This window comes from Rhinatrema bivittatum, chromosome 8, assembly GCF_901001135.1.
Source record: "Rhinatrema bivittatum chromosome 8, aRhiBiv1.1, whole genome shotgun sequence".
Lineage (NCBI taxonomy): Eukaryota > Metazoa > Chordata > Amphibia > Gymnophiona > Rhinatrematidae > Rhinatrema > Rhinatrema bivittatum.
In genome coordinates this window covers 43,709,470-43,724,524 of record NC_042622.1, presented here as the reverse complement: position 1 = coordinate 43,724,524, position 15,055 = coordinate 43,709,470, and the positions used below count along the sequence as shown (strand labels likewise).

The window sequence follows — 15,055 nt, the reverse complement described above, 5'->3', positions numbered from 1 at the left end:
CACTAATGACTGGTTTAATATATTCGGCATTATCAAGATACCACCCAGTCTGTTCTACTGCTTCTTTATTCTTCTTCTTTAGGAGGCTCATTTAGCAAAAGCATTATCCTTTATTAGCAGGGATGCTCTTCATTGCTCAATTATTATTTGTTTTCTATTCCTTCCTCCATCCTCTACTGGCATAGGGGCTCAGACATTAACCTCTCCATCCATTAAATATCCTTGGACTGTCACAGCCGGCGAATGTGAGCGTCCAAGTCACAGTGAGGTATGTGATGGAATTCCTCTCTCCTGTCACCACCTCCCAGCTTTGCTCATTAAAGCATGTCAGGAAGCATGCTTCAAGTGGAATCCTTCACAGCCGTCATTAGCAAATGCCTGGTGATTACTGTACACTCAGCTCAGATGAATTTTAATGAGTTTAAAATTTATAAGTAGAGTTCTCAGCCTTACGTTACAAACAGCAGCTGGACTTATACCCGGGCAGGCTTTACAGTCAGTTTTGTTGGATGCCCGAACCCATCAAAAGGAAAGCAGAGCAGTAAGGTACTGAAGGAACGAAGTCATGTCCTGTGAGTACAATACATAACCTGAGTATACAACTGCTATCATATGTCTCTCTCTCTCTCTCTCTCTGGGCAAGATGCTGTGTAGGGGCTACACTTGAATTCTGTGCCACACATGGGACTTGAATCATTCAAATGGGGGCGGGGGAGGGGGGGAAGGGGTCCCATAAGTATAGGAAATGTTGATGTTTATATGCTATTATGAATTTAAATGTATTTAGAATGTATGTTGTTTACCGCTTTGAGCATTGCTATAGAATTGCAGAAATAAAATCTTTGATAGATTAGTACAAGTTTTGCTTTCAATCTGTTTTACTAGTCAGTACAGTAAATCTATCACAAGACTTCTGAAACATGTATCAGGCTGCTTTCTCTGGTAAAGTTTTGTTAAATGTTTTATTTTGTTATTGTGTGCACAGCAAACTGCGCTATGTGCAGAGTATTCATATTTTGTTATATTATAATATAGCAGATATGCAAAGTTTCCCATAGGGTAACATATTCTGCAGTATTATTCTAAGGAAGTGTCTGGGATTAAGCATACATTTTAGGCGTGAGAAGCCAGAAACTTTTCAGTGATTTTTTTTTCATTTTTGGTTAGGATGTTTTTCATTTTTGGTTAGGATGTTTTTCATTTTGTTATCTTTTATTTTATTCATTATGGTTTCCTCTCTCCATTTAGTGTGCAATAAATTGAAAGCAATGCAAGCGAAATCCATTTAGTGCGCACTAATTTTATTTAATGTGCACTACAAACTGGAAAACAAATCTACCAAAACGCACATCGCTCATACGTTTCTCTCAGTTTGGAAATGGTCTTTAGTGGAGTGGGATTCAGTGAGCATCAAGTATACGAAGACAGAAAAAGAGATTGCCAGTCAATAAAAAATGTATAGAACCATTGTTGAATGTAGAAAAAAAAGATAGTCCTAGGTTGTGAGCAGAGTGCTATATTTTCATATTCATATGTCAAAGTGGTCACCTATTACAAGAGATCATGATATAAGGCTCAAAGGGGACTTGACATAAAGACATATTTTTTCACAGAAAGGTCAGTGGCTACTTAGAACAGGTTTCCCGTGGAGGTGGTGGCTACCAAAAACAGTAACAGAATTCAAGAAGAGCATTGGATAAGCACAAAGGATTCTTAGATGCGAGATTGTGAGGCTAAAGGCTATCACTGAGCAGGCTCTGTGGCATTTATCAGGAAAAAAAAGACTAGATGGGAATTGCAGCCCATATCCGCAATCTTTTTTCTATATTGGCTCATACCTGCCTATAAATGAGGGAATGTCATATGCAAATCAGGCTTCAGAAGTCACACCTGAAATGGCATGGAATACTGTCATTGCACTATCCTGCGCATGCCTACCAAATGTCTACAATTTACCATCTGCCTCAGACTAGATGTTACATTATTAGCGTGCAAGCTGCATGTTGAAAAACCCAGTGCTAACTGGCCCAACGTGAAAGGGCTGTTTAACTGGGGATTTTATCACTGCCCAGCCTTCCCAGCCCAGTAGCCTCCCTCTCCCAATCCAATACATGACAGTGGTGAAATGCCAGGTAGCAGCATCATTTAGTTGGCTGCAGGATTGCCAGCAATAAGGTGTTACGGCTATGGCTGCTGTGCAACCGCCTCACCACCAGGGGTCCCTCTAGAGCTGGATCTCCTGACAGGCCCAGTCCATCTCCCTTCTCCTCTCTATGTTCTGGGCTGTCCCTTATAACCCTGCCTGACAGTTCCCTCAGTGCTTCGGCATCGAGCTCGCCTGGGCTCCCTGCTCTAGCCTTCCTTGCTTGCTGTGCATTTGGTCCCTGGACCTTGCCTTGCGCGGTCTTCGGGCCTTATTCCTTGCCTTGCCTTGCCTTGCCTTGCGCGGCCTTCGGGCCTTATTCCTTGCCTTGCCTTGCGCGGCCTTCGGGCCTTATTCCTTGCCTTGTCTTGCCTTGCCTTGTGTGGCCTACAGGCCTTCTGTGTGTATGTGGCCTACGGGCCTTCTGACCTGCCTTGCCCTGCTTACGGTGTGTGGCCTACGGGCCTTCGGTGTGTGTGTGTGGCCTACGGGCCTTCTCTGCCTTGCCCTCCTTACGGTGTGTGGCCTACGGGCCTTCTGTGTGTGTGTGTGGCCTACGGGCCTTCTCTGCCTTGCCTTGCTTACGGTGTGTGGCCTACGGGCCTTCTGTGTGTGTGTGGCCTACGGGCCTTCTGACCTGCCTTGCCCTGCTTACTGTGTGTGGCCTACGGGCCTTCTGTGTGTGTGTGGCCTACGGGCCTTCTGACCTGCCTTGCCCTGCTTACTGTGTGTGGCCTACGGGCCTTCTGTGTGTGTGTGGCCTACGGGCCTTCTGACCTGCCTTGTCCTGACCCAGCCTGAACCCAGACACTGCTACTTGCCGCCTGCCCTGACCCAGCCTAGACCCAGACACTGCTACTTGCCGCCTGCCCTGACCCAGCCTGAACCCAGACACTGATACTTGCCGCCTGCCCTGACCCAGCCTGGACCCAGACACTGCTACTTGCCGCCTGCCCTGACCCAGCCTGGACCCAGACACTGCTAATTGCTGCCTGCCCTGACCCAGCCTGGAACCAGACACTGTTTCTATCCATTCCTGTCTCTCTCCACCTGGAGCCACCCTGCTGGGTGGTGTTCACGACTCCTGACCGGAGCCCAAGCGTAACATAAGGTGTTCATGTTCCTTCTGCCAAGGGAGATTGAGACACTCTGGAATGGTAAGGTCACATTCTGGAGGGGTAGAAGTGAATTTGGGGGGATTCAGCATATGGTGGGAGGGGGGAGAGAGTGTTTTGAGTGAGGACCAGGTCTTCGGGAGGTAGGGCTGCTTTATGGGGTCTGAGCCTTGAGGTGGTATCTGGACTCTGGAGCCGTATCTGGAAAGTCGGGAGGCCTATTGAATGGCATCCATCCTTGATAGGGAGGAGGATGAAATTATTCCATGCTAATCAGCCCTTTCATTTTGAGATTCTGATATGCACCATATGCATGTTACATTTTTTTGTTTAGAGTGCACACTTTTGTTCATCTCGTTTAAAGATGTTTCTTTTTGGAGAGCATGCAAAAAAATTGAGTACATTCCCCATTGTAGGCTTTTAGCATGCACACTAAAATAAAATTCAACACACGTTTTAGTGCCCAGGGCCCAAAAAGTGAAAAAAAAACATTACAGATGGAAAGCAAATATTTAATGTACTAATTAGATATTGAAAACAAAATTATTACAGCTACTATTTATGTCTAATGACATCAAATCTCATTGGATTTCCTTTAAGTGTTATCTCTATTGTGTTAGTCATGGGAAACATTACTTGGCAAATACTTAAATGAAATAAAATGTGAGAGGCACAGTAACCATAATAAACCAAGCAAAATATAATAGGGGTATGCATTTGTTCAGAACGAAATTGCCTAATTTATCCTGTTTTGGGGACAACAAATCCCGAACAAATTTTTCCCGAAATTTCAGGAAAAATTCGTTTTTGGGTCCCCCGAATTTCAAAGGCCCAAACCGCGGGAAATATGATATTTCCCACGGCGGGCTGAAAACAAAGACCAAACTTAAAGGTTTGGGCTTTGCACATCACTATAATATAATAGCGTGGTACACATACAAAATATATGAATACATAAATAAGCAAGCAATGCGTACAAGGGCACTCTCAAACCTAAATAAAAATTTTAACATCTGAACCTTTATTAAAATTAAAAAGCATAAAACAAAAACATAGAGACAAATAATAATACAACCTAACACAATCATGTTTCGGCATGTCGCCTGCCTCAGATGTTATTATGCAATGTATCCATAAACAGTGCTGATACACTGTAATGGCATTGGTAAGAAAGAAATAAGAAACACTAGACCACCCGAACAAAAGGAGGGTTCTACCAAATCATTAAACACACAAAAACAAGCCACGATAATTTGGCTTCACTTGTCCAAGTAAGGTAGGCTAGTGCTATCATCATTATTTCTGTTCTATTTTTATTAATTTTTTTATTTAATTTTTAAATCTTGTTTTTGGATGTTTATTGATTTGGATGGTTTTTCTTTTTGTTTTTATGAACAATAGGTACTTTTGTATCATTTGATCTAGAACATAATTCTCCTCCTCTCCTGTTTTGGTTTAAGCTGTGTTTTCCCTCTTATCTGTTATATTATTTGATATTATTTTGTTCGGGTGGTCTAGTGTTTCTTGTTTCTTTCTTATTAATATGATAATTTGTATCCTGACATTTTATAGACACCATTACAGTATATCAGCAGCATATATGGATCAGTTGTATAGTAACCCCTGAGGCAGGTGACACGCCAAAACACAATCGTATCAGGTTGTATTATTATTTGTCTCTATGTTTTATGTTTTTTAATTTTAATAAATGTTCAGCTGTTAAAGTTTTGTCTCATAGCTTTGATTTGGGTTTGAGAGAGCCTTTGTACTTATTGTTTGCTTATTTATATATTTTTACAGTGTACCACTCTATAGTATTTAAATGAGACATCCCAATAAGAGCAGATTGCCTTCACCTGTCCATATCAGCCCAGTATTCAATGTTCACTACTGATGATGAATACAAAAATTAAACAATTCTGAATTTTAATTTCCTTGTCTTCATCCGTCTGCTTTCAGACATTTAAGCACACAATTAAAGGCTGATTTAGAAATAAAAGCGGTAGTTTTTTGAATTACACAAGGTGCTTATAAGCCTGTGGGTACTTTACTAACCACGGCCCAACCCCAACCATAGACTCCGCCTCTTTTAAGTGCAGCTCAAAGTGCAGGTACTGTCATATAGTGGGCAACCTTTTAGCTGCATGCACATGGGCAATTTCCATAAGCACTTTTTCTTACCTGCCTAAAAATGTTTGCAAACTGATCCTTAGAATGTGTCAAAAAAAGCCAAAGGAGTACATTTTCAAAGGGGTTTTACACATGAAAATAGCATATACATGCCCGAGTCTTGCATATTGAGTATTGAGGATGTGCTATTTATAAATGCTGTGAGCATTCAAGTGTTTTCCATTTCATGTGTACATTTTACCGGTGCAAAAAAAAAAAAGCAGTGCGCTAGGGGCATTGTGGGGTGTGGTTCAGAAGTACGCCTGGCAAGTACATTTCTGAGAGATGTACACATATACATTACCAAACTTACTTGTACACTTTAGCACCTGCTCATTTGTAAATGATAGAATCCTTGTAGTTACAATGAGATAGGCATGAATGCTAAATCATTCTTTTCATGTATTGTTCATGAGGCATGCAGCAGTGATGCAGATTAACCGATGAGCTTGTGAAATAATGTGCTATAAATATTGCTGATGTGCCCAGTCATTACTTCCTGGGAAAACACATAGCTGGCTGAGAAAAGTTGATGCAATAAGCTGTTTGAGCTGCTGTTGTACATTTCATTATAGTTTTATGACTGCTCTGCACATGATAGCAGTCTAACAACTCTAAATAATATTGTCTACCACGAAATAACTTGCAAACACTTGTCGAAATTGTATGATCTGGTTGAAGCAGCGATGTAGTTAATGAAGACTGTAGGATAAATTTTCAAAGGGTTTATGTGTATAAAAATAGCATATGCGTGCCTAAGTAGCGTGTACTCACAGATATACTATTTTGTAAATGTCGGGAGTATGTACGTATTTTCCATTTCTTGCATTCATTTTATTGGTATAAGAAAGAGGTTCCTAGTGGCATTCCCAGATGGGATTCAGAAGTACACATGGTAATTGCTATTTTGCATGAGATATGTAAACATCCATTACATAATTTGTTTGTACTCTTTCGCACCTGCTACTTGACTGGCACAAGTGAAATCGGACTTGTCTGTTGTCTGCAGTTTTGGGTGGGAGGTCTGAGTGAACTGGTGGGGGGTCAGGGTGAAGTACTAGAAGGATCTAAGTGAATTGAAGATGGATTGGGTCAACTGGCAGAGGTATCGGTGAACAGGTGATTTCAACTGTATATCCTCAAGCATTTTCAAAACGGTATACATGTATACTTTATAAAATACCTGCATCTGCGTATAGATTTGGGTTATTATACATGTATGCTGTCATTTATTCTACACACCTAAAACATACATGTGCATGTTTAGAAAATAGGTAGGGTTAGTATGAGGTTTCTTACATTGGAATTATGTGTGTACCGAAACATACATGCATACTCTCGATGCAGAACTATGCTGTGTTTTATAAACTGTGCAGCTCCTCCCACATAGTTTAAATAATACTAGCATAAATATCCACACAAATACTGTACTGTGGATAGGTCTTAAAGTTAGGCTCTCTGTTTATGCTCTATGGAAATAATTTTCAAAGTGTTATGGGGGTTTGCACACATAAAATTTGCATATGTGTGTGAGTAGCATGTTGGTGCCCATATGCTATTTTATAAACTTCAAGAGTACATATGATCTGGGGCATACCAGGGCAGGGTTCAGAAGTTTGTGTACAAGGAGCTATTTTGTAAGGGGTATAGGCGCATATAGTACTGAACTTGTCCGTACCCTTTTACACCTGCCAATTGAGTTGTGCAATTAAAATTGCACTTTTCTGTAAGTTTGGGTGGGAGATCTGAGTGAGCTGGTGGGGGTTCAGGGTAATGTGTTAGAGGGTCTAGGTCAGTGGTTCCCAACCCTGTCCTGGGGACCGCCCAGCCAGTTGGGTTTTCAGGATATCTACAATGAATATGCATGAGAGAAAATTTGCATGCTAGGACAGGGTTGGGAACCACTGGTCTAGGTGAACTGGTGAAGGCCTGGGTAAACTGGTGGAGGTATTGTTGACCTGATGATTCTATGTATATGGGTCAGAGCAAGGGTCCATCAAGCTCCATATCCTGTATCCAACAATGGCTAGGGCATCAGGGCCGGCACAACCAGCTATACATACTGTGCATTTGCACAGGGTGGCATACCCGCGGGTCAGCGGTGGCAGTGGAAGTGAGCAGATTCATGGCAGCTTCATCCTCATCCTCCTGAGTCCCACTTAGCCGACGTACTGAAGAGCGGAGTTCAAGACAGTTAGTAAAAGAGCAGAGTCATGGTGGAAAAATGCCTTGGAGAGCATGCCCCTCCCCCTCCTTCTGTCTGCCACTGAAGCCAGCATTTATTTTTTAAGATTAGATTTCCCTGAGCCTCCCCGAAGCCATGGCTGCTGCATCCAGCAGAGGCACACAGAGCGGCATCGCAGAACACCTCTGAGCAGCTTGTTTTGATCTAGCCAGTTCCTGCTCTGTGCCGCTGGTGCCGGCTGCTGAGAACAGAATGAGCTGTATCAGCAGAGTAGGCAGAATTGCTTGCAGGCCTATTTAAGCCTGTAAGGGGACTTATCTTGCAGAGGAACTGGTCGGAAGAGGTAAAAAAGCAGGAGCAGCTGCAGAATTTTTGAGCGAGGCAGGGAGCCCTGTAAAAAGAGGAATGGAAGCAGTGGTGTGTCTGTGTTTGTGTGAATGGAAGCCTTCCTGGGGTTGTGTGTATGTGTATTTGTGAGAAGGGGAATCTGCCTGGATTGTGTGTGCTTGTGTGAAAGGGAGCCTGCTTGGAATGTGTGCTTGTGTCTTTGTGTGAACGGGAGATTGCCTGGATTGTGTGCATGTGTATGTGTGTTGTATAAATGGGAGCTTGCCTGGGGGGAGGGGGGGGGCTGTTGTGTGGATGGGAACTTGCCTGGGTTGTGTGTGTATTTATGTGAATAGGAACCTGCCTGACTTTTGTGTGTGTGTGTGTATATGTGTGTGTGTGTGTGTGTGAAAAGTCTAACAAGAGGAGTTGGTTTGTACATTGCAGTGCATTGTACAAATCTACTCCTTTTCATCAGTTATAAGGGCGATAATTCTTTACTGATAGCAATTTTACTATGAATACCTCTGATTGTATCTGTAACAACACCCCCCTAACCCTCAACCCACCTCCCGAAAACCCAAACTGATTCAAAGTGCCCCTCTAGAGTGGTACTTATATATAAAGTATTAGACTGACCCTATGTAGAGTCTCTCTCTCTCTCTCCACACAGAACACAATTGTGTGGTTAAGCGTGTCAGTCTGGTCCTGCCCCTTTTCCTCCTTTTTATTCTGGTCATGCATACATGCATGTTCACATTCGTATCCTTCCTGGCTTCTTAAAATTCATTTTACTCATGCAACACATGCGTATGTAGCCATTTTTGTGTGAGCAACGCTTTTAATATCTACCTCAATGCTGCAGATACAACAAAACAGTTTTGCAAGGGTGCCAATAAGTAAGTAGTATAGCTACGGTAGTACAGACAGAGAACAAATAGAACAGATACAATGTGGGCTGCTGAGAACAGAAAGGTAGCCTAACTTTCAAACCTAACCATAGTGCAGCATTACACACTTAAGTGAATGCGTGGAGATAAAAGGTAGTATTTTATAAACTGTGGGGTAAGAGCTGCAAATTTTATAAAATACAGCATATTTCTGCTCCAAAAGTACACATGTATGTTTCAGTATATGCACATATTTCAATGGAAGAAAACTCATACTTTCTCTTCCTATTTTATAAACATACCTACATATATTTTAGGTGCACAATAAATACAGGGGTAGATTTTAAAAGGTTGCGTGTGGGCGTACATTGTGCACCTTGCGCGTGCCAAGCCACACTGCCTTCCCCTCCCCCCTAACCTGACCTTCCCACCCCTTCCCCTATCCTTTCCCCCCCTAGCCCTACTCTAACCCCCCTCAAATATGGCCGCTGTGCCAGGAGCCTGACCTTTTGCTTCAAGAATTGGTGCAAAGCCTACAGGTCAGAAGTACATTACGTCTTGCCCCAGTGCTGACAGTGTGAACAGAGAGTAATTTTCGGCCAGTGCGTAAAGTCTGCGGGTACTTCTTACCTTCAGAAATTCCACTCATTTTCAAAGTGAAAGCACATGCATGCTTTTGCTTTGAAAGTTATCCCGGCTCTTTGGTGCATGTAGCTTTGTCGAGGGATTTCACGTTCTTCCTTTTTTTTAAATCAAAATGTATGCATATTAAGTCCCAACCCCCATCCCTCGAAAACTTTTCTCCTGAGCATATAAAAGTATATGCAAAAAGTGTGTAGACATTACATACTTAATGGTTACACAGTTTTGTAAAGGGCCATTTCTAGGGCTAACGCACTCCTCTACCAGCAGAAGTACCTTTGAAAATTACCCTCCCTAGTGTGTAAACAAATTACAGCATCTGAGGGAATTTAGGGGAAAGTGACTACTCTTTCAGTTCAACTTTCTGAGAAGGAAAGCATACCAATTTACCTTTCCAGATTAACAATTTCATAGTTTTACACTGCGCACCTGACATGGGTGTATCAAGAATAACTAACAAATGGACTGGTATAACTGCTTTCTTTCTGTTCAGACATTGCATAATAATACTTTGTCACAAATATTTTCCCATTCATTATTTATTTACAAACATCTGACATTCCGCTTTTTGCCAGGTTTAGTCTCAAAGCAGATTACAGAAATGAAGACAGATATAACCTGCTTAATGTAGTTTACACTGAGTTCCATTGTATGGCATAAGGACCAAGCATGGGAAAAACTTTAATATTCCTAATAAGCTGGCTGGGGAAAGGACTGGTTGAATAGCTATTCCTTGGCTTTTTTCCGGAAAGCAAGGTAGTTGGTTCCTGGTGGATCAATAAAGGAACCACATTCCAGATCTTTGGAGCAGAACGAAGGCTCTCAGTCTTGTACAGTTCAATTTGACTGAAGTCAGGGTGGGAAGGAAAGGCCTTTTGTGAGGATTGGAGCTTTCTAGCCAAGGCAAAGAGACATGTGAAATAATCCGGGGCCTGTTTCATCACACATCTGAAGATGAAGTAGAGGGTTTTAATTTTAGCTTGATTTCAATCAGTAGCCAATGTAGTCAGTAGAAGATGGGTGTTAAGTGGTCTGACGGTTTGGCCCCTACCAGAATTCTGACCGCTGTGTTTTGCCAGAGTTGTAGTTGTTTCGAGCAAGTTTGGAAGATACCGTGCAGAAGAGAGTTACAGTAATCTAAACAATTAGAGATTTGTGTAAGGATAACTGATGCAAGGTTGTGCTGATTGAAATAGTAGCATAGTTGATGGATCTGGCGGAGGTACATAAAGGAGGCTTCCATGTGAGGTTAGGATCAAGTCAGACCCCCTAGGCTTTGTACAGAATGTTTAAGCTGGAGGGGGTGACTAATAGGGAGAGAATGGACCATAGGAGGTGACCTTGCCAGTGTAACCAAAGGAGTTCAGATTTGGAGACATTAAATTTGAGTTTATGGTTGTTGAACCTTTGGCCTACTGCTGTCAGATTGTTGTTGAAATTGGAGAGGATTGGTCAGATCTGAGTTTAACGCAAAGTTGGCTGTCATCTGCATACAGGTGATATTCAATGTTGAAGAACAGAATCAGGTCACAGGTAGGACAGATGTAGATCTTGATGAGAATCAGGGAAATATTAGAGCCCTGAGGTACTCCACAAATGAGTTTTTTTAGGTTTGGACTGTTCATTGGCTTACATGATAGACTGAGTTCTTTTGGACAGAAAAGACTGGAACCACCTATGGGCAGTACCTTTGATGCTGATATTCTCTAGGTGCTGAATCAAGAAGCTGTGATCAACCATGTCAAAGGCTGTAGAAAGATCCAATAACACTAGGATGGAGTCACCACCTTAATATGCATTTAGATGGATTCCATTGATTAAGTCTAGTAGGACATTTCCAGTGCCATGACCTTTCATAAAACCGGATTGGTGTGGGTACAAGATGTTTCTCTCTTTGATGAAGTCAAGTCGTTGGAGGTAGACTACGTTCTTAATCAGAGGCCTAACTAGAGTATTTGGCACACCCCCCCCAATATATAATTTTAAAATTTCCTAAACATCAATAAAATATTTCAAAACAGCAGACACATCAATTAACACCCAATAATTAAAACTAATAAAGATTTTAAAAATCTCTTGCTCTCCATATCTGTCATCCTAAGATTGTTGTAGACTGGAGGCACCCATACACACACAATATGCTCCCTCTCTCTCATATACACACATACATGCTTGGTGAGAGACAAGTACCTCTCTCACACATACACTTCCTCTGTATCTCTTTCACACACAGACATACTTCTTCCATCTCTCTCTCTCTCTCACACACACACACACACACACACACACATATGCTTCCTCTGTCTCTCTCGCATGCTAACACACACACACACACTTCATCTATCTTTCTCTCACATGTACACAAAAAGTGAACTGGAAACCACAAACCAGATTCTGTATGCAGTGCAACAATGGAAAAGCAGAAAATCAGTATTCCTCAAAACAATACAATCAAGAAATATAAATCAATCAGAATAGTAAAATACTAAAAAATATACATTTCAAAACAGATGATGAATAGAATAATATTCAATAATTAGAAGATCCTGTAGACCTTTTTTGCCTGGTGAATGGAATGGTTGCGCTATACTTCTTCACATGCTGTTTGCAGATACAGAAGTTTATATCTGTTTTATGTTTCCGCCAGGCTGGTTCAAGTTGTCAGGATTGCTGTTTTAGGAGAAGACCCTTGTGGAACTATAGAGAGTTCGTAGGATGTTTATTGGCCTGGATTTTAGCAGGGCTGGGTTCATTACTGCAGTAAATTTGTTGTTTCATTTTTGGACTAGGACTTCTGGTGTGTTTGAGGAACATTGTTGCATTTCTTGGCATTGTTGCAATCTGCTGCCTGAGACAAGGGATGAGATGGCACCCCACCCCAAAGGCAAAGCACAGGTCAAATCATCGAGAGGGTCATGGGGGGGGGGCCCAGAGAGTCCCCTTGGAGTCTTGCCCTTCCGGTGACTGGAAATGCTACAGAAGGGGGAAAGGAAGGGTCAGAATTCCCAAAGAGATGGCAGACAGTGCATCACTGATGATATTTCTTGGAAACTGGCGATACTCTAACACTCCCAGGAACACTACAACCTGCCTTTCACATTCCCACAGCATTTGCTCCCTGGAGAAATAGGAAATGGGGAAATGGGTGAATAGTGTGTGTGTGAGGAGGGGGGGGGGGGGGTCGGTGTGTGGCAGACTCTCTCCAGGTTGGTGCAAGGATATCAGGCAAACTTTACACACTAATCCTCACCACACACAATTAAAAACTGTGCATTTATAATAACAGATTGTACATGAAAAAAGATATTCATAGTCTTCCAAAGTAAAAATACCACAGCAACATGTATATTATTTTGCATGCACTGCATAGGTGCCAACCAGAAAACTCTGCAAAAAAGACATTTGTTATTAGGCCTATTGTAAAATATATTTGATGTGGGCTTAGCCCTCAGAAAGCCATGAATAAACTAAATAACAGTGATAATATAGTAAATCTATCATGATGTATTTTATGTTTACATTGTAATCTGCTTAGTACAATATATTTGCTATAAGCGGCCTAGAAATATTTTAAATAAATAAACCTTCCATACCAAAACAGCAATAAATGCCAGCACTCAAGCAGTAACAACCCTACCTTTGAAAAGACAACACTACAAATATGACACCAGGTTCTAAAACCCTAATACACCTCCTATTAGGAAAACAAAATAAGTCAGGCTGCTGAATCCCTTCACAGAAACTGCATGCCAGCAAAACATGTCCCTTCAATTACACATGTAGAACACAGACAGATCGACACCAAATATAGAATAAAATATAAACAAAAATGTGAGGACAAAAACTGAACTGGAAACTGCATGAAGCCAAACCTGTATGCAGTACAACAATGGAAAAATAGAAATACCATCATTCTTCATAAAGCAATAATAAATCAAGAAATATAACATTAATCATAATAGTAAAACTATACTAATAGAAATAATAAATATTTCAAAATGGCTCTTGTACAGGACATCAAAAATAATTTTTAAAATGTTCTCAAAAAAACAATAAAATATTTCAAAACACGACACATCAAATAACATTAATCAGTTACATTTAATAAGAAAATTCCCCACTCTCCATACCTGATATCGTTTGATTTCCATTTACCCTAAAATGGATGTGGATTGGGGGGGAGGGCGCACAAACTTTATCCTCTCTCCCTCACACATACACTGTCACATACACACACACACACACATAGATACTCTTATACACACACTACAACCTCTCTCTCTCACAGGCACTGTCACACTCTCAGGCACACTCTTCCCCCACCCCCCCCCCCCCCAAGTTCTTACTCCCCCGGATTCTCTCATACACACACGCTCTTACTCTCACTGGCTCCCTCATATACACACATACACCCAGGCAACCTCCCATTCATTCTCATACTACTCCCCCCACCCCCCAGGCATGCAAACATTCATTCTCATATACACACACACACACACACACACCCCCAGATAGGCACCAATTCATTTTCACACATAGACCCCCAGATGGGCACCAATTCATTTTCACACACACACACACACACACACACACACCCCAGGCAGGTACCAATTCATTCTCTCTCTCTCACACACCCACACACACACACAAACCCCAGGCAGGTACCAATTCATTTTCACACACACACACACCCCAGGCAGGTACCAATTCATTCACACACACACACACACACACACATACAGACATAGACCCCCAGATAGGCACTAATTCATTTTCACACACACACAGAGACAGACCCCAGATAGGCACCAATTCATTTTCTCACACACAGGCAGGCACTTATTTATTTATTTATTTATTTATTTATTTATTTAACATCTTTTATATACCGTCCCTCAGAATCCATCGGAACGGTTCACAACAAGTAATAATTAACATATCATATATAAAATTAATTAACATACAGTATAAAACTTATAACTAAACTTTTCCAGCTAAAATTACCCATTAAATTACCATTAAATTACCCACATGCACACACTGAAGACAGACACCCCCCACCCCACCCCCCACTCTTTGCCAGCAACTTCGGAGCCTCTCTCATTCCTCTGCTGCCGCTGTCACTGCTGCCACATGGCTATTGGGAAGGCGCCGATCACTGTACTGGCCAGGAATGTGAATCGTGTCCTCGATCGTCTTAACGATCGATTTCGGCTGGGAGGGGGAGGGAATCGTATTGTTGCCGTTTTGGGGGGTAAAATATCGTGAAAAATCGTGAAAAATCGTTAAAAATCGAAAAATCGAAAAATCGAAAAACCGGCACATTAAAACCCCCTAAAACCCACCCCCGACCCTTTAAATTAAATCCCCCACCAATAACTTAAATAACCTGCGGGTCCAGCGGCGGTCCGGAACGGGCTCCTGCTCCTGAATCTTGTCGTCTTCAGCCGGCGCCATTTTCCAAAATGGCGCCGAAAAATGGCGGCGGCCATAGACGAAAAAGATTGGACGGCAGGAGGTCCTTCCGGACCCCCGCTGGACTTTTGGCAAGTCTCGTGGGGGTCAGGAGGCCCCCCACAAGCTG

At 42.0% G+C, this 15,055-nt stretch overlaps 1 protein-coding gene across 1 annotated transcript in view; it reads left to right on the top strand.

Moving 5' to 3' along the window:
* Positions 1-484: 484 nt before the first annotated feature.
* LOC115097953 (protein-glutamine gamma-glutamyltransferase E-like) overlaps positions 485-15,055 on the top strand; it is a 53,893-nt gene continuing 39,322 nt past the window's right edge. The window contains exon 1 of the mRNA XM_029614143.1: positions 485-572. Within this exon, the coding sequence (XP_029470003.1) occupies positions 566-572 (7 nt within the window). The 5' untranslated portion in view covers positions 485-565. The remainder of the gene's footprint in view (positions 573-15,055) is intronic.